Here is a 24,249-nt window from a genome sequence, read left to right on the forward strand (position 1 = left end):
CCTATGACTGAAAGAGAAAATTGGTTAAAATAATGCCATGAATCCTATTTTTTGTTACAAAAGACTATCGGAGAAAAACCACGGGGCTACCTTCATAAAACAGTATGTTAAGATCGCCTATATCTACTCCCATGGCAACAGAGATAATAATTATTTATGTTGCTACTACATTATGTATTTAATAATTTATTATTTAACAACCACGAAAAATACTCTTCATTACTAATGAAATGACCGTCAGCAATTCTCAGAAACACACCAACAAAAGACTGCTCATTTCATACATTTCTACAATTAATTTTTCATACACATGTAACCAAAACAATGCCGTTTTTAATATTTCATGCCGATCCCACTACGCATGCGTGAACTCCCCTTCTACGCATGCGCACAATTAAAATAAAATGGCTGCCCGAACCAGATTTGCGATCTCCAAGTAAAAATATTTTGCTTCGGAAAATCTTAATTGCAATTCCAAGTTCATATTTAAAATAACACCTTTCTAAGTCTAAAATGTGACGCGTGTATTGATTTGTGTATCGAAAACAAGATGGCAACGGTTTGTGGACGTACAATTATATGTTGACAGGTTTTTGGCAATCAGTGGCAATGTGTGACGAAGTTTTAATGAAATCATTCCTTGACATCTGTATTTTGGACTAATAAATAACTGACAATCGTGAAAATATCATTGGAATGGAAAACTGAAACGAAAATGAAGCGTTGTTTCTGGTCAAACGATTCTTGAAAGAAGGTAAGTTTTTTACGAAAATAATCATCTAAAATCCTGAAAATTCATACATTTCAATACTGTAATATTCCTTGCGCTATTCTTTTTAGTATTTAACTCATAATATGATCTAGGTTTATTGTATGCATTTGACAATTTCGACGTATTAAATTCATAGTGATAGCTTTATTGCGGATTAGCCATCTATCCGTATTTTATGAACAATTTATGATATATTTGACAGTCAATTTCGTCATACAATATTAGCTTATAGTTTTCGTGTGTATTTGTATCATGACAGAGAATGAAAACAAGCAATTTTGAAACAAAACAACAATTTAGGTTTCTTTCTTTCGTAGCAAGTAGTCAACCTAGTGTCAACGTTATTCAAGGCGCTTGAAAGGCTTTGAAAGACATTAGGTACGGCTGTTTTAATAAGACAAAACACATTTGCAATTTAGGAATATGAAGATTCTCAGTTATGACTTACGTAGCGGTTGCCCATCTATAAACAAGCCGCGTCAAGTGTTGTTTACCCTATAAATCGTTTACAGATAGCAACATGGCGAAAAATTCACAAGAATTTAATCATATTTAGATTAATCCTAAGTTTTGGTGGCTTAAAATGTGTGTATTTGGGTATATAGCGTTCTTTTATGTGCCACGTTGACGAGTGTAAACCAGAAAAAATAATTTATATAAATTGTGTAAAGTATTGACAATTAAATATATTAGTTACCATTTTATTTTACAAACAAACATAAATACCACGCCTTGTTGCCATGGTGAAATACGTGTTAAAAAAAATGGATCACATTTTTTTTATACGTGCCAATAGTGCTTATATTTAAATTAAGTAATAGTTGCGAAGTACTTAACAACTAGTCCAAGTAAAGGATTCGGGCTTAAACCCAAGTATGTCCCTTTTATTTAGAACTTTTTTAAACCCCTGCTACCCAACGTAAACAGTAGTGTTGTAACATAAGTTTCATATGACTGTGTGTGTCTCTGGCATCATAGCTTCCAAACGAACGTAACGAAAGGACTATGAACCTTTTTCTTGAGTTTCTTTTAAGTTGTCATAGTCGAGACGGTTCTTACAATATTTTGATGTCTTTCATACCCAAAGGAATTGAAATACACTGGAGTTTTACCAAATTATTATAAGGTTACGAAGAATATCATGAAAGGCTATTTAAAGCTTTTTAAATACAGCAAATAATGTCTTGCAGCTATATTCAGACACGCAAAGTTATTTGGCGCGTGCTTTACTTAGTAGTGGCTAGAACAATTTGAACTTTCCAATGGATGGTCCATTTCAACCTTGATCTAAAAAAATATATGTACTCATATTGAATAAACTATCAGTAAGTTAGTACAAGGTCAGGTCACGGGTTTGGTTCCCGCATGTTTATGAATGAACTGAATGAAATTATCATTTCATTCACGAACCTTGTGGGTGCTTGTGAATGATATTAACCTGTTTTGTAAAACATTGATGGACTCTTGTTCTGACCTGAATACTTTTGTGGAACTACCCTCAGGTGGAAACAAATATGAAATAGGTTTATCTTTACGTTTAAAAATAGTTCTATTTTAACTTAACGACAATTATGCCCAAGGATGTAGCGAGAGATCTTAGAATATACCATTTTTTCACAATTAACATTGCTATTTTTTTTTAAATTGGCACACAGATAGAATTATGTACATGTTCATCACGTTGCTTTCCTTCACCGTTAGAACAAGTAATTATTTCTAACTAGCTGACTCGCGCAACTTCGGTTGTCACATAAGAGAGAATGGGTCAAAATTTTCTCTGTTTTAAAACATTTTTACTGGTACTCTGCTCCTATTGGTCGTAGCGTGATGATATATAGCCTTTCTCGATAAATGGGCTACCTAAAACTGAAACAATTTTTCAAATCGGACCAGTAGTTCCTGAGATTAGCGCGTTCAAACAAACAAGCAAATAAACTCTTCAGCTTTATAATATTAGTATAGATACACACGTAACACCAAAACGTCATTATTATGGTGCGTTAAAACTAATACAATTTAATACTATTCACATTCATCACACAAAGATAGTGGTTACTATAACTAAATCCCGCGGCGTCTCTCGCGTTATTATCTCCCTTCCCTCGGGAGCGATGCATTACCAACATGAAAGTATCCGTGTTCCTTTCAGCAAGTGAAATAATGAGCTGGAACATAAATTATTATGGTGTAAGAATAATAAAATGCGCAGTGTTTTATGGTTTAGAATAGACGTTCCGTAGTATTGTTTTAGATAGCAATGTAATTGGTTTTGAATGAAAATGTTTGTGACTTTACTGTTAGCATTCTTTATAACAGTAAATATAAATAGTAAAGTACATTATAATTTTTGTATAGTTTTAATGTGTATTTATCCATCTGTCTCTAATGAAAAATTTCATTTCCCGAAATGGCTGTACCAATTTTCATAAAATTTTGCAAGGTGATAAGATTCAGATATCAAGCCTGATATACTCAAAGGTGTAGGCAGAGGTGGATGAAATCACAAAATATAGGTTTTGCCGTTACAATGTCAGTCCCATGTAGCAAAGGGCACGCTTATTGTCATATAGTGGACGCGTTACCAAACTTCGGACTGCTATTGAGATATAGTCTAAATTAAATAAGAAAATACCAATATCACTTTCCCCGACCCCGAAATCGAACCCGACACTCCGTGACTAGCAGTGAAATACACTATCGATAGAAGCACAGAGGCAGACACTACGGTATTATAATATAAAAAAGATATATAATTACAGTGATTTGACAACTTTTCAATATTTTTTTACGTTATAAGCCTTACAGAAACAGGGGATTATAGGTGGAAAAGGTCACTAAGCCTGAAATTCAGACGTAATAAATGATTGTGCTAAGTAGACCTAACTCAAATCTTTTCACCTTTCAACTTAAATGTCATTTAAATGTCATGAAATCCTTTGTAGGAGAAGTTTACTTCAGCCGTGAATTGTAAGCTTTTTGTTCATAATACAATGTTAAGTAAAATAATTTTTGATTACAATATGTTTAGGGATCTATGTATAAAGTAGGTCGAAAAATGTTGTATCCCTTTTTATGCATGTATTAAAAATTTTCAAAGGTAAAAAAAACACAAATTTTGCAAGTTGACCTTGAGTACACAACGTATGTATTTAGTGGGTTCGGTTTTCACATAAAATCACATTTAGTTGTATACAAAAGGGAACTATTTATATTTTTTTGTAACTGATGAATATTGACACTGTGTAAGTGGGAGCGAGAGGGTCCGATAAAACTGCATGACATAGTTAACACATTTGTAACGGCCCGAGTACACGAGCAAACTAAAAAAAAAATGAACCCATTAATGTCCCACTGCTGGGCAAGGGTCTCCTCCTGTAATGAGGGAGGGGTTAGGCCTTGGGTCCACCACGCTGGCCAAGTGCGGGTTGCGGACTTTGCATGCCCTCAAGAAATGTATTAAAGAAATAGCTAATAAATAAAAATTATGCGTCCTTATCCCATTCATTATATTATTATACCCATACGATCTTTGCTGTCTTATTGCCTATTATTTCATTAATTCTCTATTATCCACAATAATTACCAACAACAGACATCAAACCTTCCAATACACGAAGTCATTACCGTTCAATTTATTCATAATAATCCACATTTATATAACAAATAGGTAAAGTTTTGTCAATGCGCGCTTTAACACTCAAACTTTTAGTTCAGAACTCAATGTTTTACCTGTATTGGTATTCTGAATGATGGAGTAGTTCTGTTCTTAATGCTTTTTCGGGACTGTTTGGTATTAAACAGATTGAAGTAAATAAGTAAAAGTTAATCGATATGATTATCATACCTTTGTCGACTATCGGCAATTGACTATCGACGAACAAGTAAGTAATTTGTATGAGAAGCTGATTAACGCCCCTAGTGTATTCTACAAAAACTATTTTTTTTTGTTAGCCCGTATTGTTCCACTGCTGGGCAAAGGCCTCCCCCATTTTCTTCCAGTCCTCTCTATCTCCTGCTATGCGTGTTCATGTGTGCTATTTTTTAAATTATTTTAAATATCAAACGCTGTCAAAAGTTCCAACTGTAGAAAATTGAGCTACTGAATCGCGATTTCCTACCACTATCGAGTATCAACAATCCAGTATAAATCAAAAAATTTCGTATGAGAAACAAATCAGCGCCTCTAACGTATTTTGCCAAAACTATATTTTTATAGTTTTAAAAAAATGCGTTACATATAATTAATATATGTTTGTTAATTACTTTATCCGCAATATGGCTATCCACAATCTTCGGGTTTCATTTTTTTTTTACAATATTTTAACCACACCAAAGCAACACAATAATATGTACACGTATTTCAATAAGTTTAGCATCAGTAATGGATCCACCTCACGCTGAGTGCAGTCTCAATAAGATCTGAGTCTCGTCTAAGATGCCTGCATTATCCTCTTTCAATCCTGTAGCTTTTGAGCTTTCCCAGACGTTTTGAGATCCTATTTTTGAGTTTTGTATGAAGGTAGAATGTAATGTAAGGCTAAGTTTGTTGTGGTAAAAATGTTGGTGTCTGTTGTTTTTTTTATTTTTATTTTATTAATGTCTGAGTTGTTCAAGTGAAAGGTCTCTGACATTATGAATTAGCGACTGTTATCTTATTTGACAACAACTGGGACTTACTTTTTATGTGCCTTCTTGCCTATTGAGTAAGTACAAAAAATGTGTTTTGCCAAAATTGATAATTTATTATGTAGGTTTTTAGTCTCTTCATTTGAAGTGTATAAAATACATTTGCATTTCGCCATATAATTTAAGTAGGTACCATTTACTATTTAGGGGGCGAGTTTTTTGCCATATACCGGGTCTGTCACTTCAGGCTTCAGGCATCATAACCTACTAAAAATTCAATCAAGAATTTCCAGAAAAAGAAATGGATCATCAATATCCAATAACAATAAAACATAAATATAATCTTACCTTACCCTCAAATTATATAGCACATCAGCAAAAGTTCAGCTTTTTACTGCACAGGAATAAAAATAACGGCTTATACCTAACATTATCCATCCATACATTTTAAAAGACTCCTCATAAGTAAGTCTATAAAAAATAACGACACTTTCAGACTATCTGAACGACTTCGCAACCGGTAAGAGATTATCAATTTGACTTTCATAACAGCCCAAAGTAATGCCCTTAAGCTGAGTAAATGGACCGAAATTGATAATAAAATTAATTTAGCCTTCCCCTAAAACGAGTTTCGAAGGAACAGGGTGGATTTATTCGCGTTTATTTTAGCGATGTCGTCGATACAATGGGTTTTTGTTGCGAACGCTTTTGTTGTTCGCGGATGTCTGGCGTGGTCTTTATAGATTGTGTTCTTATATCGGGTTTTATTTAAAAACAAAAGGTTTTGTCTGTGTATTTTGTTGTCATGTTTTAAGGGTTTAATATTAGAGTAATTTTAACTTGTAAGGCGTTAAAAGGTATTAAAAGTTTTAAGGACTGTTTCATTACTTCTGGATAACTATTAGATAGCTTATCAGGCGGAATTTTACGGTTGTTTCCATATATTTGTCACTTTATCCAGCAGATAAGTTATCTGCTACTTATTACCAACTCTTACTGGTGTCTTTGGGCATGTTTATGTATGTATTTGTAAATAAAAATTACAAGAAGAAAAAGAAAAACGTAGGTATAGACTCCGATGATTTACAATAGAAATAAACAATAATTATGTACATGTATTTCAACGACACAAAGACACTGTCCATTAAATATGAATGACGTTTCTGTTTATAAAAAAAAAAAACAGAATAATCTAGGCATGCATCAGAATTTATTACTACTGATAACCAACGATTTATCTATCAAAAAATTTACATACACCATGACATTTTGATAAAATCTCCCAAAAAATACAATTTAAAATATTTTCAATTGTGAGAGTCCCGGTAACGAAGGGTCGTAATCGTTTTTGAACATCCGGGGCGAGAGTTCATTTGATAAGGCCGGGGTTAAGCTGAAAACTTCGTGCTATCAATGTTACCTTTGTTTCAGATGTATCTACTGTTATATAGCTTTGTATTACTGTAGTATATTGTTCGAGTTACATTGCTGAAGAAATGTTTTTCATCATGCGTGTTGGTTTGCGTTATCGGCCAGTGCCGTAACGTCAAGAAAATCAAAAGAAATTATGCATGATCACATTACTCTGTGGGTATTTTTTAATTACATTCTAATTGATTTTAGATTTGGCAAAGTTAAGGTTTGGTTTTTTTTATAAAGTAGACGAAAGTTGAGTTTACACTCTAAAAAAATACTCGTGAACTGTTTAAAAGCTTGGATACTGTAACATCTACACTATTGCTTTTAAAATCCTACCGTATTTAACACACTACACCTTAAACAAAAACCAGTTCTACAAGACCTCTAAATTCGAAAACCCCAAAACCATAAATCACATAACCAAAAATTATCGTCAAAACTTTTCAATCCCAAAACTTTACCGGTACGAAAGCCTATAAAATAAATCGCTTGTTCAATAAGCAATAGAACGCAATAATACGGCATACGTCTCGTTTTACACACATTTCGGATCCAAATTAACCAATATCACTTCATTAGGGCAATAAACTAGGGCCTGATGGCTTTACTGTGTGATTTACGCAGGTTCTGTGACCGGTGGAGGCTGTTGGATAGTTTTGGGGTGTTTGGGATAATTAATTTAAATTAGGCGGCCAGTTTTATTGAAATTGGATTGTTCAGTTTCTTTTATTGTGGTCAAGAATTTTCTCAATACCACAACCAATAAAACAACCACCGAAATATATAGGTAGGCTTTCCCATCTCATAATAAAATAGTCCAAATTTAAATTCACGACCAAACGGCTTTTTTTAAACATAAAACCTAAGCCTATTCAGTAATTGCAACGAGAAATCGTTACAATTACTGAATCGACCACTAGTTTGGAAAGGGGGTAGAAAAAGAGTGATGGGTTATGAAAAGCTCAGGGCCACTTTCTACAATCGCTAAGTGATTTACCTCAAAATAAGAAGAATGATGAGAATGTCATGTAAGATTTTGTTTATTAATATATTAAGAGGTAGATATGGACTTTTGGCAATTAATTTAACTGTCACTAAACGGTCTTTAACTTCTTAGCAAATTTGACCTGTTTCCCCGTCAATTAGGGTCAAAACATACATAGAGTATCTTTCTAACGACCCTATAAGAATAAAATAGAATATGTTTAACGACGCTCCATAAAAATGGCCGCTGAAATCCGAGTTATTGACAAAGAGACGAGTGGATCGTAAAGTGAGTCGTTAACTGCAGAATGTTTGTTCTGTTAATTGTATTATATACTTAGGAATCATTTCAGAGATTTGTTAATTGGTAGTAACAGTCTGCAGTAATCGCATGTTTAATTAGGTGTTATTTTTTTCAGATCAGGAGCTGATTTTTTTTTAATTTGTTCGTTTGTCGAGATTTCAAAATATCCCAATAGAAAAACTTGAAAACCTCTTTTCTCAGTTGAGCTTAAACATTTAAATTTAACCTGCTCCTAACATTAGAGGATTTAGACCTTAGATATTGACTCCATGTGAGGTTTTTAGAGTTAGAACTCTTTGGTTATCCCTCAAGTTCCTAGTGCATGAATACAATAATTGACAAGACGCCCGCGCCGCTGCGAAATCAACATCAGTCTTTTTAGGCCGTTACTTACTGAAAATCATCCATTATTTTATTAAGTCCACACGTTTATTATCAAAGTATTCCTCAAACTCAAAAAGTTCAAATCCTCAAATCCGAAATCAATGGCAGTACGTCAATTCTTATCACTTAACAATTTCAAACAAGAATCTCCATTCCTTTGATCGCCACGGAAGGTTGAACAATTTGAACATGGTTTGAATTTTAACAATGAACATGTCAAAAGGGTTGAATTAATTATTGCTTTTGTGTCTCAATTGTGTTTAGGGTTTCGTTATGGGGACAATAGACGTTTGGAATGGAGTAAATAGGTGTTTGTGAGGATTCTCAGTATTTCTTTCACTAAGTGGCGCTGTTTGAAGATTTGTTCGAGATAATAATAGTGATTACGTCTCTAAACTGAGAAGTATTTTAATAATACTAATCAGTTGAGAGACGTTAAAATAAAAATTAGGAGGAAATTAGACAGCTTTCTCTACCTCACTTTATCTTAACTATATAGATTGTCCGAGACTTATCCATGGCCCGTGAAAGTAGCTCTCAAACTATGTAATGTTTATTGGAACCTCGGAACCTCATTAACATCTTTTTCCAATTAAAATTTATCATCATCTGCTTCAGTGAAAGAATCAGAATCACTTAACTTCTATATAATTATCCAACCGATGAAATAAAGCGGAAAAAACCTTTAAAAATCAAAGTTACACCTAGTCATGGATTCAATTTCGTAGCACCTCTAGTCAGTGTTCAATTAAACGAGATGCTGTCTGCGTGCCATACTGCTTGTCCGACACGTCGTATGTCGTGAGGTGTTCGGAACTTGTGCATTTAGCGAATAGAACGTGTGATAGTTTTTAAATTATGGAGATGCTGAAGAATTTATAGAGATCTTTCCATAATCAGCTAATGATTATGTGAAATTCGTTCGTTCGTCGTATGGTTAGTGGTCAACCTAGTGTCAAAGTTGTTCAAGCCGCCCGAGAGGCCTTTGACGTGGCTTAACGACTGTTATCTTAGTGACAACAGCCGGGACCGACATTTTACGTGCCCTCCGAAGCACGGAGACGCCCAGCTCAAACACCACTATGTGGTCACCCATCTATGGAATGACCGCGACAGGGGTTACTTAACCCACAGATCGTTTACCGACCGGTGAGCGCGACTGGCAATGTGAAATTTAAAAGCTTCCTTATTCATTTAAATCAATGGTTATTCAAGTTATGATTCCTATGTCACGTAAAAAGAGATGGCTTTTGTTCTTCAGATATAGTAAGTAGTAAGATGTTTTGACAAAAAAGTTCGATTTTTAAAGATATAATGTAAAACTATAATATTGATTAAAACATCTTTGCCCAGCGGACTTATCACGTATCTCAGTTGACAACTAGTGTACGTCAAATTGATAGTCACTATTCAGTCCGTTGCTGCTTTGACGTAACACTTTAAACACTATAATCTAAGGGACAAAACAATGTACATCATAGTGGCTTTAAAATAGTTGTCAACTGAGGTACGGTGATAGCCTCTCAGGTTTCATTCCTACATATGTGTAATTGATAACCTGATTTTACATTTACTGCATCATTATAGCATGCATACTGCTCTACAGAAGCACTTTAAAGTACGTCACAAAAATAATGTGACTGTTGTAATATTCCATTGTAAATTCTACCGTATTTTACAGCCACAGTAACTGTAAAATATTAAAATGGACGTGACTTACTTCTGTAATGTATGTTTGATATTATACTCTTGTAGATTTATATTTCTTAATATGCGATAGTAGCTTGACCAATTTTGTCGCATATATTGCAACAAAGTTTTAAGATCGACTCGTAACAAGTACTATATCTTACTGATGAAAAAAATTGTTTCAGTTTTTTATCGCTGAAAGAATAAAATAATAAATTGAATAAATAATTTCATTTTTAATGCGAATTTCATATACTACAAGGGCCAATAATGGTTAACAACTAAAGGGTATGTATCCCTATTATCTGAATATAGTCAGATGAAGTACTAACTAATATTTTCAAATGTAATTGCTAAGAATTTCATACTGTTCAAATTAGCATGCACATACTAAACAGTAATATTTGTGACCCAAAAATTAAGTAAATACCTTGCGCTACACTCTTTCCACAAAACAAAACAAAATTTGCTCTTTAAAACAAACAGGATGCGTCAAGAAGTGGTATGTCACAAAACACAATAGACTTTATATCTTGAATGCATAATACGGTGTTCTCGTTGCAAAGCGAAGCAGAATACACCCTGTATATACACAAGTACTATTGTAACAGCCTGTATATAGGACTGTAGCACTCTGTGTATAAGTAGAACAACCTGTATATAAGCGTACTGTGCAGATGGAATTGTAGTTACGGCAACAGCCTGTATAATGTTGTTAGTCTAGTGAATGTATACAGGTTGATGTGAAATTGTAGAACTCCAAATTGCACTTGCATTATAGGACATTTTTGGTATTACTTAAACATTGAATACACACTCTAATTTTGACGTTCTATTTTTTCCTACAATTCCTAAAAAAAAAACAATTTTACGCAAAATCTCAACATGCCCAATTCATCGACGGATACAAACGCATTCACGCATTTTTAAGGATAAAACAAAGATTATTAGATTTCAATGTTTGAATGAGACTACTACTAGCTTTCAATGAAAAGGACCACACCAAAATCGCAGTAAAAAATTTGAGGTAACCAAAAATACATACAGATGACATAAGAACTTCTCTTTTTTAAGTTGGTTAGACGTCAAGAGGCAGGGCAACGTCAATTTAAGTTAATTAGTCCAATAAAATAACGATATAGTAACCCAAAGGCCTTCAGAAATTGCCAAACCCCCAAACCACACGGGAGTAACAAATAAAAACTTGTATTACATATTATATCGTTCCAAAACTTCAATCTATTTTCGTACATCAAACACCGCATCGAACTAGTTATGAAACCCTCAACCGTTGAAGTTGCACAACTTGCGAGCACTTGTCTTCAGTTCCGTGTTTTTACTTGGCCGGATTTAAGCCCGGAACTAATCGCCAAGTTCCGTACAGATTCACAACTCTTGCACGTTACGTGTAGAAAAGTTTGTAAATACTTTGTTGTGGAATTGATTGGATCGGTACTCGGATTCTGGTGTTATGATCACTTTTGTGAAAGTAATTTGGTACTCGATAATTGAGAAATAAGTACGGTTATTGTTTTTTGCTTATACCAACATTTAAATTTTTATTTTGATTAAAAAAGGTGTAAAATATCATGATCTTATTTTTGTTAATTTACTTACTCAAAAATAAGAAATAAAAGAGAGTGAATCTATTTTAAGTATTTATATTTTTTCCATATTTCATTTTGGCATTTCTTCCAACAGAAGCCCTACAATCAGAATATATTCGAAAAAAATATCGTTAATTTTTCTTTAATCGAAAAAATTCCAAGATTTAACAATTGTGAAAAAAACCAATTACACAGCAAGCCTATTACTTTTAGCATTGTCAACCATTGCAAACAAACAACACAGTCTAAAAAAGTCCCTAAAACAAAAAAAGCAACAAACCATGTCCTTAAAGCAATAAATTAAACAACAGAACCCATTCACAAACATACCCATATCAACATAACATAAAATAACAGTCCACATAATGCGGTGCTACTAAAATTTTATTATCAAATTCAAAATTTATGCCCGCAGTACCCCGCAGTACCCCACCGTACCTCGCCGTACTTCGCTTAGAAATCTCCGCGCAAATGTATGAAATAATTCATTTAAATTGAAATAGAGATTTCAATGGGACATTATAAGAGGTGGCGGCTAAAATTCGGTATTATTGGATTATATCACTGATTTATGTAAAATCTTTATCGGCGTCACCTGAAATTGAATTCGGGTATCGTCACATTACTGAAAAAGGGATCTGATGAATTTTTCTAAGGAATTTCCTCTTTGACGATTGATTTCGGGTTTTTGAATTTGGGTTCGTCGATTGTTTTTGTGGTGTTATGATTTATTGTAAGGTTATGTATTTTAAAATTTCTTTGATTCAAGATATCATATTTAAAATCTACAAACAAAAATTCTGTTTAACGCAATACCGTCGCTTTTTGTCTTGACAAAGTATTTTTGAAGAAATGAAAACTTCTGCTTTCCTTAAATTTTATCGATTTAAGATTTTGAATAAAATAATTCGTGAGTCCTACTTTTTATGCCATCACTGATATGTATTTCTAAAGAATTCATATTATATAGTCTATTAAGAACTCCTATATGCTATTAGATTTAGGTATTAACATAAATATTTTTCAACATAACGTAATTGAAAAGTTTTTCTGCTTGGACCCAATTACATAATCGAAAATAAACCTGAGCATTTTTATCAAAAAACGTCTTTTATATTTATTTAAGTAATCCCATTTGGTTATACAATACTAGGGATCGTATTCCCATCCTTTCTGAATATCATTTGAGTTAGAAAAGATACTGAATACGCAAATTCGTCATTTGGGTAAACGATTTTCTAAAAATCTTTTTCATTTAAGTTATTTTCTTCTTTATACAAAATTGCTCTTTATGACGTACGTCTTAAAGTTGGTATTCCTATGGTACTAAGAGTAATACTATTGATTTGCGAATAAAGTTGTGCTTAACTTATAATCATAATATACTTTTAAATATATTTTTATTAACCTGTTACCGTTCCACTGCTGGTCAAAGGTCACCCCCTGAACGAACTAACCAGTTGAACTACAAACCTGTAGGCAAGTAAATAGGCTGAATGTGTTTGAACTCTAATCTGTTAGGGCAAGTTATTAAAAAAAATATTTCAGATTCCTTATTTATAAACTTGTACCCGCGACTTCGTCTGCATAATAAAATGTATTATACATAATAATATGTGTAAACAACCTTTCTGTTTATAAAATTTCTATCAAAATCCACTTATAATTACGTTCATAAAATGACATGAGCATTCTAAATCAACCACCTTACAATAACTGTAGTTCAAATCAATCTTCAACACAATACAGTGTTTCATCGGCCACAGATACACGATACTCCTCATATTCAATCATAAAGCTCTATTGAAGAGGCTCTCACTCCGGAACGGTTAATAGCCTTCTCGTCGTGTGAGTTATTGTGACCCGCTTTCAAGGGTAGGTGATAAGGAACTGAGTTTTTGTGCAGAAAACGTACCTATAGTCCTACTAATATTATAAATGCGAAAGTTTGTGAGAATGTATGTATGCATGTATGGATGTTTGTTACTCTTTCACGCAAATACTACTGAATCAATTACGATGAAATTCGGTATACAGGTAGCTGAAGACACAGCACATAGGCTTTTTATCCCGTAGTTCCCGAGGGATCGGGATTTACACGGGAAGGGTTTCCACACGGATGAAGTCGCGGGCGGCCTCTTGTATTAATATAATTTTGGTTTAACTATATGTATGATTGGTGCAGTGGTAAGCGAGGTCATCTTGGCACAATAATCGTAGCAGCGCGTGTGATGAATTCGGTTCCCACCCGGGACATTTTTTTGTGTGATGAGCACGAGTATCTGTTGTCTGGTTGAGAATTATCTATATAAGTATGTATTTAGAAGTATATAATTATTTTTATCAGTTATCCGGTTACCTGAGTACAAGGCTTGCTTAGTTTGAAATCTGATGACCAATGTTATTTATCTTTACTTAAATACGAGTTCTAGTATGTTTCAATTGTAGTTTATCGCAAAAAGACGAGCATAACTGACGATACATGATTATATTATTCGGTGACTGGTATAAACAATGTTGCCACTGTATTTAAAAGTTTTAAAAACTAAATCTACATTAGACAATTAAATGCGAAAATTATTAACATTTATTAGTTAAAAAATATTAAATTATTATTATTAATTAAAAAGCTTCAGAGTAATAGTTACTTAATCATATAATATACACATGTTTTCAACAAGACAGCAAAATACAACAGTATAATAAATTAATTTAGCCATCATGACTATAATAATGTTTTCTACAAAGCCAACTGTCAGAAGTATTTAACTTTGTAACTGCCAACCCAGTTTTGTGTTAAAATAATGAAAATGTAACACTCGAGGAAACAAAACTGTTGTTGAAACGTAATAATTAATTATTATATTCTCAACTTCACTTATCTAATGGATATTATTTCCAACTCTTTGACGTTATTCGTTTTTGAATGCAACTTGTGTGGATTTTGAATAACCTAGATATTAAAAAAGTCTTTACGTACAACATTAATAACAAAATATAGCAAACCCATTATACAAAATTTGTGATTAGAACTTTAATTATTACTTATATTTGAACTCCGGCCTTTAGACAAAAATCGATTACTTCGACGAGTGGAAATTTGATAGAATTTTTCATAGTATTGCTATGTCTTGATCTTTCAGATAGTCAAACTGTAGCAGTTATTTATAGTTATAATAATTACAAGTAATAAAAACTTATGATTCTATTTCGCACAACATCATAATTTCATCCTCTCTAAAATGACAAATAACAGATCTACACTTAAAGCTCGCATCGTGATATTTGTCACCGCTATTTTCACGAAAAGCGCCACTAAACGTACAATTTAATTTCCTCGAACAAAAGCACCAACGAATTTCACTACATATTAAATTTTCCCGGTAGAAAATTGCTACTGTCCATTTAATACGCGTCCCTGGGAATTCCGAAAATACTCTTGCAGTCTTGCACATCCTTGCACAGTCTTGCATTTTTAAAGATACACCTAGAGTAGATTCTTGTGTCTTGTAAGTAATGTCCATTGGAAAAATGACCCGTACTTTGCGAGAGTTGTCTAATTGCTCTCAATAGATGTCGCTAGTAGTAAGGAATGTTTGCAATAGCCGTGAGGTATTCTTAGTAGCAGTAAATGCTTGTTTATACTTTGCACAAAATGGTTTTTGAGGGTGCTAATGTCCTCCGTGTCTCAATATACGTGCGCAAGTGTGTTGTGTTGAAACTTTAAAATGGAGCATTTTGCCGGGGAGATGTTTTTCGGAATGTTTTTGGATAGTTGTGTTGCGCTGCGTGGTAAATTGGGGTTTGCATTTGGTATTCTTTCGTTTTTAATTGGGTTGTTAGGTTTTGTATGTAAATTGTTATAATGAGTGTCTGCATTAAGTAATTGTGAGCCTTTTAGAAATTATATGACTAAGATTTTGGGACTTAGTGAGAAATAGGTGCCCTTTTCTGCCTACTTTACTATAATGGTATAGAAAGTGATCTATTTGTTTTGCGAAGTTTTACCCTAACAACCTAGTATTTGATTGATAAACTTGGGAGGAGACACTTACCCTTCAGTGAGACAATAATGGGGTAAATAAAGCATAAAGTTTCATAGAGTCAGGATCAAGCTGTATAAGTATCGGCTACTGGTTTAAAATTATGAATGAAATCAATAAATATCTAAACAAAAGATGTCTACACAATTATACATATCTATGATTTTCCACACACGAATGCACGAAGCTCTCGAGTCTCGAGTCAGCGGACCACAAGTACGAACACCGCAGTTAGCTACATTCCCGACCGTCCACTCGAGCGCCATCTATCGAGTGCAATTACGTACTACGATGTCAGCGTGCTATTCATGGCTTATGGTTTGTGTTGTGCTTTGTTTTGGACCTTTCGTTAGAGTAGAGACATTGTGGATTTGTTGAGGAACATTTCTAAAGTATGTATGTATTTCTTAGGCTGATTTAAGTTAGATTAAATGTTACAGTGGTGTAGATGTGAGCATTCTGTGGATCAATACCTAAATGTGATCAGTAAATCAGAAACAAAATTGTATTCCATGGTTCTTTTTGTGAGCAATACGACGTTACGTTTGTCTTGTTTTATATTACCTTGCGAAAAGTCCAAGAAAAATAGAGTAGAGAGACTTTAGAGTCTGGACGCAAGTAACATACATAGCACAAGATTTATTGGACAACACTGTCCAAATTGGACTCGTAGCAATATCTCACATTTAGAATACCTAGTTAGGTTAGGTTCATTACAGATTTTTTTATCTTCTATACTTCTAGCCACAACAAAGACGTCTCCCAATAATTTACCGAAAGCATTAAAAATATCCATTGAAATAAATCAATTAAAATTCTCCGAACGTAAAATACTCGAAGGAATCCTATCTTCAGGTTAATGTAGTGGAATAAAGTCTTATCGACCTTGCAAGTTAATGGTACAACTTGGAAAATAATACCTTTTGTAACTAGGAAAGTGATTAAATGGATTTTATTTATCGTTCTGTTTCATTGAATAATGGCGTTAATTAGTTTTTGGGTGTATTCAATTGTGGTTACGATTTGTGGAGTATTAAATTTCAATAAATCATTGGCTACAGTTTTACTAACTGTAGCCAATGATTTATTGTAGTACTTTCAATGTAGTTACAGAGTTGAGAGTGTGTCAGCCATTGCCAGCAAGTCATTACGTTGTCAACTATGCAAAAAAATAGTTAACATTTTATTCTTGCTTAGCTGGTAGGGAATGCTATTGATATATTATTTATTTATACTAATATTATAAAGCTGAAGAGTTTTTTTGTTTGTTTGTTTGAACGCGCTAATCTCAGGAACTACTGAACCGATTTGAAAAATTCTTTCAGTGTTAGATCATTACGCTACGACCAATAGGAGCAGAGCACCACTGAAAAATGTTACAAAAACGGGGAAAATGTTGACCCATTCTCTCTTATGTGACGCAAGCGAAGTTGCGCGGGTCAGCTAGTTTATGATAGGATACAAGTATACCATCATTTAAATGCACGAAAACGGTTGCTTATTTCTATATTTTACAATACTTGTGAATCTTTAACTTTAAAATTTCTACCCATACAGCTATCTTTATTATATAGAAACATAAGCGAATGTAGCTATATTCTAAATAAAAACTGTATTCAAAGTCGTTGTCCTGCAACGGTCCAAAGAACTCTGCAGATAATATTAGTAGTTTGCAAGCAATCGCAGTGGACTATGAAGTTGTGGACCATCATATATTGTTCTGTAATTGTCTCTAATGTAGATGTATTCTCTGAGGAACTCAAACTTGAGAACAAACGTGTTGCTGAATAGGGTTGATAGAACGATAATATTTTATTAAATATTATTAAACAAAATTGACTTTCAAGTAAAAAAATGTTTCTGTCGTCTTTTCGGTAGTGTGTACGGCGATCATAGTAATTTATTCCCGGGTGGAGGAAGTATATTTTTTTCTAATTTATATTTACATAAATAAAATAAAAATCTCAATCCGGGACCTAGAAGGCAATAGGCTCCATCTTTATTTTATAATACTAAAATTGTCTAAGGCGTAACGCGAGTGTGTTTGATAAATCTCCGCGCATATCTTTGCTTATAACAGGCGTAGTGCTATAAATAAAAAAAAAAAATGTTTATTTCGTTATCTCGTACAACTTTTACAATAAATGTTACATAGAGACCTCCTTTTAAGTAAAAAATATACCTGTGCTAGGAGGTCTCGCTCTTCAATAGCAAATTATTTAAATTGCTATGATCGCCGTACACACTACCGAAAAGATGACAAAAAACATTTTTTTACTTGAAACTCAATTTTGTTTAATAATTATAAAAATTATAATATTGTATTAATACACTACATAATATTTGTTACCATCCTTCATTATTTATCAGATTTACCTATAAAACAATTACTTATGTAATAAATAAAATATTAGGACGTGGAAAAAGTCACAAATGAGTATACGGTTCAGTAGGTTTCTTTCAGTGAGCTCGTGAGGTACCCAAATATCGAGCTTTTTTGTGTGGAGAAAAGCTTTTATTACAAGTTCATACATGCTATAATGCGAAAAGACTTTTTCCCCGACCCAATATAATACAGTTACATACTTGATAAATAAAATAAATATATTTCTGAAATGATCAATCAGTAGCCAGCCCTACAAACTTTACCCAACACGTTCGGTCTGCAATAACGACGGTAGCAACTTGGAGAGCGGACTTCGAATCAATACAGTTGTTTTGTAACAGTCTGTTTTGTACCATTGTGGTATATTGTACATGTTCTTGTGCATTTCACGACAAAGGGGTTGTAGTTATACAAAATGGAGGTTTGTTGATTTGTTGAGCTTTGAGTAAATATTGAAGGACAAAATGTTATGATATTTTTGAGTAATGTATGAATATTTGAGTCAAAGTAAAATGTCCTGTTTTCGTTTTTTATTTGTTTAATATTCCATACACAAAAGATATACAAGGCGGACTTAATGCGGTATGCATTCTCTATCAGTTAAACCTCAGTTTAAATGAATGAAAAGGAAAGTTTTCAAGTAGTTTTTTGTAAGTAGATAATAACAATAAGAAAGAAAAACTATTTGAATCCTTAAAGAATATACCCGCTTCTTTATCTACAAATGTCTGTTCTTATAAAAGCCTAAGTATTATACAATATTTAATTTTATTTCAGCAAAATAAAACCTAGCAAAAGCCGATTTACAACTCAACCGAAAATCATAAAACAAAATAACGTAAGCCAGAAACTAACAATAAACAAACAATATCGTTCCCTCCGCAATAACAGTCAGCTTTTCAAAGAAAAGCCTCTGAACAAAACATTAAATTCTAAGCGAAATACACGGTAGAACAATAAAACTTTTATTGATATAGCACTTCATCCTAAATAAACAGTGTTCTCACATTTTGATTATGATCTTAAGACCCTAAGAAAACACCCTGCGAAGATCCCTGGCCCATATTTTCCCACCATATGCTAATATATCTTACTTTATCTTTCAGCGAGTTTCTTTTCCTTTATTACCGCCGCCTCTTTCTAGTAAGGCTTTTATTTCGCCGATTTCAGCATTATAAAAACTCTCGACTTTTTATCGAGACATAATAAAATACAAACTAACGTTAGTTTTTCTTTCACAGATGGATTTCTTCATCACAATTACCCTCTCGGAGTATTTCATCAGTATTTGCTTGTACATATTCTGGTTCGACTAAAATGTCTAATCGACATTCATGAAAACGAACATGGACAAAAGTATCAAGAAAAAGAACCATGCGAACGGGAAATATAAGAAAAATGGCAAATCTGAGAATTATAGGATCGATGACGATGTTATTACAACTTGCTGCCTCTGCGTTAAAACTAAAAAGAGTAAGAAAAAGAGCTTCATAGCCGGTTGTGTGACCAACCTGGGAATTTTCACATTACTCCTGGCATATACATTGCTGGGTGCCTTCATATTCTTGGCTATTGAAGGCGGAGCAGCAAAGATCCATCAGAAGACCCTTGCAACTACGTCGTATCAAGCTAATGAGAATCAGAAAACACCGCCTTTGGCCAAATTAAACGGGACTATAAGTCAGGCCAGTGCGGAATTAAGATCTCAGACAGTGGAAAGTATTTGGGAGATAACTGTGTCATTAAATATCTTGTATAAGGAGAACTGGACGAGGCTGGCTGCGCAGGAGATTGCAAGGTTTCAAGAGAAGCTGGTGGCGAGGGTGGCGGCCGATGTGTCGGCGCAGTATGGAGGAGCGAGGGCGCTGGAGTCCGCTCCTGCTTTGGTGGTGGACGATTACGAGTGGAACTTCGCTAAGGCGTTTTTGTATTCTCTGACGGTCTTGACAACTATAGGTAAGAAGTCTTTAGAATAATAGGAGCTGAATGTTCAGGGATTGTTTTTTGCAATCAGAAACGACAAATGGCAGTACGAATATGATTAGCTAATAGTCGATAATTTATTTAATTATGATTTTTTTAACAATTATCAAGAAATCAAAAACGTCTATTAGTTTCCTTATACATGTACTAACAAGCAGTAAATTATAGAACGTACTCTGTTTTTTTCCGGGCTGAATAAATGTGACTTAAGTGTTTTACTAACGATTTTTTTTATTTCTACAGGGTATGGCAGCGTAGCACCGAGAACAGCTCTTGGCAAGGCAGTCACAATAGGATACGCAGTCATAGGCATACCTCTAACACTTCTCTACTTATCCGTAGTCGGAGCTCTTCTATCACGGCTAGCCAGAAGTGTGTTCAGCAGAGCTCTGTGTTGTTGCTTATGTACTAAATGTGGCTACTGCTGCCTTGATGAAAGGACTATGACAAGTAAAGAAAGGAAAGAAAAAGTAAGGAGACAGGATGACTACAGACACCAGACATTGCACCTTCAAGAGCCTTACTATGTGAGGTCTCCTTCTGGGACGATAATATCAGCGTCACAAGCACACAGCGTCAGCACAAATTCAATCAAGGACAAAACTCAAGGTCTAAGCTTTCTAAGAGACTGTGATTCAATGAGCTGCACCGATACGGACTCCAAGGTCTCTCTGCGAGGATTCTCCATCCTGGCTCCAATCTCCTTATGTTTGGCCGCGATTTTTACTTACATTTTCTTTGGTGCTTTAGTTTTGTACCAGCTCGAAGGCTGGAGTCCGATAGACGGGGTTTACTTTTGCTTTATGAGTCTCAGTACTATTGGTTTTGGACATTTGGCTCCTGGAGCTACGCAGAAGAACGGAGCGTCTTCTGGCACGGTATGGTTCTGCTCAATATACATCATGACTGGTCTTGCTCTCACTGCCATGTGCTTCAATGTACTCCATGACGAAATTGTCCACCGGTTAAGGCACCACGAGAAGGTTCTAAAAGCGAATAACCAAAAGGTTCTAACCTCGGAGTTCCTTCACAGATCTTGACGAGACGAAAGCGGCAATCTGACTGACGATACAATGATTAATTCTGAAGGAGAATCGTTGCCAGAGGTTCTGCATCATGTATCCAACCGGCATGAAGGTGGTGCAATACGAAGATCTATTTATACTTTGAGGGAGATTAAGGTGCCGGAAAGAGTGACTCCTATGTAGGTTGGCATTATTTCATTCCCGACCTAAAGAAATTCGGTTAGAAGAACCAGTCACTTAACGATTCAAACCGCTTATGTTACATGTTTGACAGCTGACAAAAGTCATTTACATGCGAGTGTGTGATTGGTCGGTTGACGTGACGTCACAAGTGATTGTTTCCTCTAACCGAATAGTAGTTAAGTATGATTTAATGAAACTGTAGAACGGATTTGACAAACAGTCTCATATTTACCAAAATTTATGTAAAGAAATGACTGACCATATGTGTTAATTATTTTAATTAGTCGAATAAATGAAATAGAAGTATAGGGATTAACTCGTGTTAAAATTAAGATTATTGCTAAGGTTATAAAAGCGTATTTAAATAGTTTAAGATTTATTGATTATTAAAGACATTTTTTGTACGTAGACATTATACATTAGAGCGTTCGAATGATTTATGTATTGTTGTAATGATTAGAATAATGGAAATATGCCAAATTATATTGTACACAGTATGATATTGATAGATTGTATATTTAATGCGTATCATAATGAAAATTAAAACGGTTGTTTAACGACTGTTTGGCTGTTACTAGAGAATGCTTCGAGTTAAACTAAGTGAAACAATAATTAACAATGTCAGTTCATGCACTGAAGTACAGTCCAGAAGAAATGAAGTCATTGAATGCAAAAGTTCACTCTACTGGCAATCAGGTATTAAAATTATGTGTCAGATCAAAAGAACCGGTCTAGAAAAGTAATTGGGCGCCAAATTTTGGTTTACATAAACTCACTATTATATGGGACGTGAGTACAATATATTGTGTGATGCAAAATAAATACACGAACTGGTTTAACGAATGCCGTTTCAAACAATAAATATGGATATAGCTCCTTACGAAGTCTTTGGGGTATGACAGAAGCTATGGTGTCTCTGCAACATGGGAATTAACTTAATAAGCAAGTATTTTTAGAACATATAATGAATAACTTAGACTCAACAGTTTTCGTTTAATTCGAAGCATTTTCCATAGAGTAACAGCTATAAATGTTGATAATTTAATTTTGAATGTCATTATCGAGGTGATAACAAACTTAGTGTGTTTTTATTAATTTATCATAGAAAAGAAATATAATTTGAATACAAAAAGGTAAAAGGTTTGCCGTAATTTAAATAGAAGTATTATTACATTTGTAAGAGTGCTCTAACGCATTGTTTGTTTATTTGTGAAATTGTATGAAATGTAAAAATAACATCTTTAAAATAGAAAAATAAAGACTTTAAAACAAAGACCATGGATTTTGTCGTAGCCATTGTAAACGATAGGACTATCGACCGAGGAATGAAACACGTCAAAGAAAAGTAAGTTATACTTAAGTAATAGTTACAGATAGAGGTTTTACTAAAGTGAAGCTCAGGAGAGCGGACCGAAAATCAACCAATTAAAATGTACCAAATGTTCACTCCGCATCAATGGAAAAAATATGATTGGTCCATTTGTGTCCGCAGATACACCATAGTGAAAACACATCCTTAGGCCTATCTTAATTATAATATCCATACTAATATTATAAATGCGAAAGTAACTCTGTCTGTCTGTCTGCTACTCTATCACGCCTAAACTACTGAACCAATTTGCATGTAATTTGGTATGGAGATATTTTGATACCCGAGAAAGGACATAGGCTATATAATAATATCATCACGCTATGACCAAAAGGAGCAGAATACCAGTATTAATGTTACAAAAACGGGGAAAAATTTCACCCATTCTCTCTTATTGGACGCAAGCGAAGTTGCGCGGGTCAGCTAGTATGTCTTTATGTTTATTAGAATGCAATCTGAACAGTCACAAAAACTAAAGTATTTAAGTCATAATATCACAGCTAATGGAGTAAGGTAATAAAATAATAATAAATTTAATAAAGGACCATGCAAAAAAATGTATGGGCAGTGTCCCATCCCATCAACAGACATGGGACAAATTTTAATATCATTATTACGTCCCATGAAAAGTCAGTACCAATTTTTAGTTCAAAATTCGACGGGGTTTTTTTTTAAAAAGACTTTTGACAAAAATAAAGTATTTTTATTTTAAAATAAAAAAATACATTTTAGACGATAATTACAGAAAGCAATTGTTCAACTAGACATTTTAAGTATTAATAACACAAAAACAATTGTGCAAGTAGATACATAATAACAACAGAACTATTATCCAGACAAAAATAACGTTATATTATTCATCTATTATAATAGTCGATAACATTGCCGCTGGTAGATTAAATAAAAAAATATTAATTTACCGGTCGGTAAACGATCGGTGGGTTAAGCAAACTTTGGCGCGGTCATTCCATAGATGGGTGACCGCATAGTGGTATTTGAACTGGGCGTCTCCGTGCTTCGGATGGCACGTAGAAAGTCGGTCCCGGTTGTTGTCAACTAAGATAACAGTCGTTAAGCCACGTCAAAGGCCTTTCGGGCGGCTTGAATAACTTTGACACTAGGTTGACCACTAACCATACGATAAGAAGAAGAAGGTAGATTAAAGTCGATATGTCGACCTTTGCCCATATACCATATAATTGATATTATATGGGCACAACTTCCAACCGTACGCGCCCCTGTTAGGCATGTGCAATACCACTGTTCAATAGCACGTCTGCCAGTTTCACTTCGGTTTATTAATATGTAACAATAATAAACGCGCGATCTAACGTGTCGAGATTGTATTCGTCCTCTAATTAACCGGACATTATCTTCTCGAATATTATACCTTGGCAAATCAGTTAGCTGGTTTTCTCGAAATAATTCAATATAATAAATTCCATTCCGAATATGTTCCGCACAGTAGGATTTTG

General features: G+C 34.0%; 1 protein-coding gene across 1 annotated transcript; it reads left to right on the forward strand.

The window, feature by feature from the left end:
- Positions 1-409: 409 nt before the first annotated feature.
- On the forward strand, positions 410-22,669 carry LOC142981814 (potassium channel subfamily K member 18-like). The gene is made up of 3 exons (XM_076127931.1): positions 410-754; positions 19,456-20,170; positions 20,441-22,669. Exons 2-3 carry the CDS (start codon positions 19,549-19,551, stop codon positions 21,235-21,237), a joined length of 1,419 nt encoding a protein of 472 aa, XP_075984046.1. The 5' UTR covers positions 410-754; positions 19,456-19,548; the 3' UTR covers positions 21,238-22,669.
- The last annotated feature ends 1,580 nt before the right edge of the window (positions 22,670-24,249 follow it).

This window comes from Anticarsia gemmatalis, chromosome 20, assembly GCF_050436995.1.
Source record: "Anticarsia gemmatalis isolate Benzon Research Colony breed Stoneville strain chromosome 20, ilAntGemm2 primary, whole genome shotgun sequence".
NCBI classification, from domain to species: domain Eukaryota; kingdom Metazoa; phylum Arthropoda; class Insecta; order Lepidoptera; family Erebidae; genus Anticarsia; species Anticarsia gemmatalis.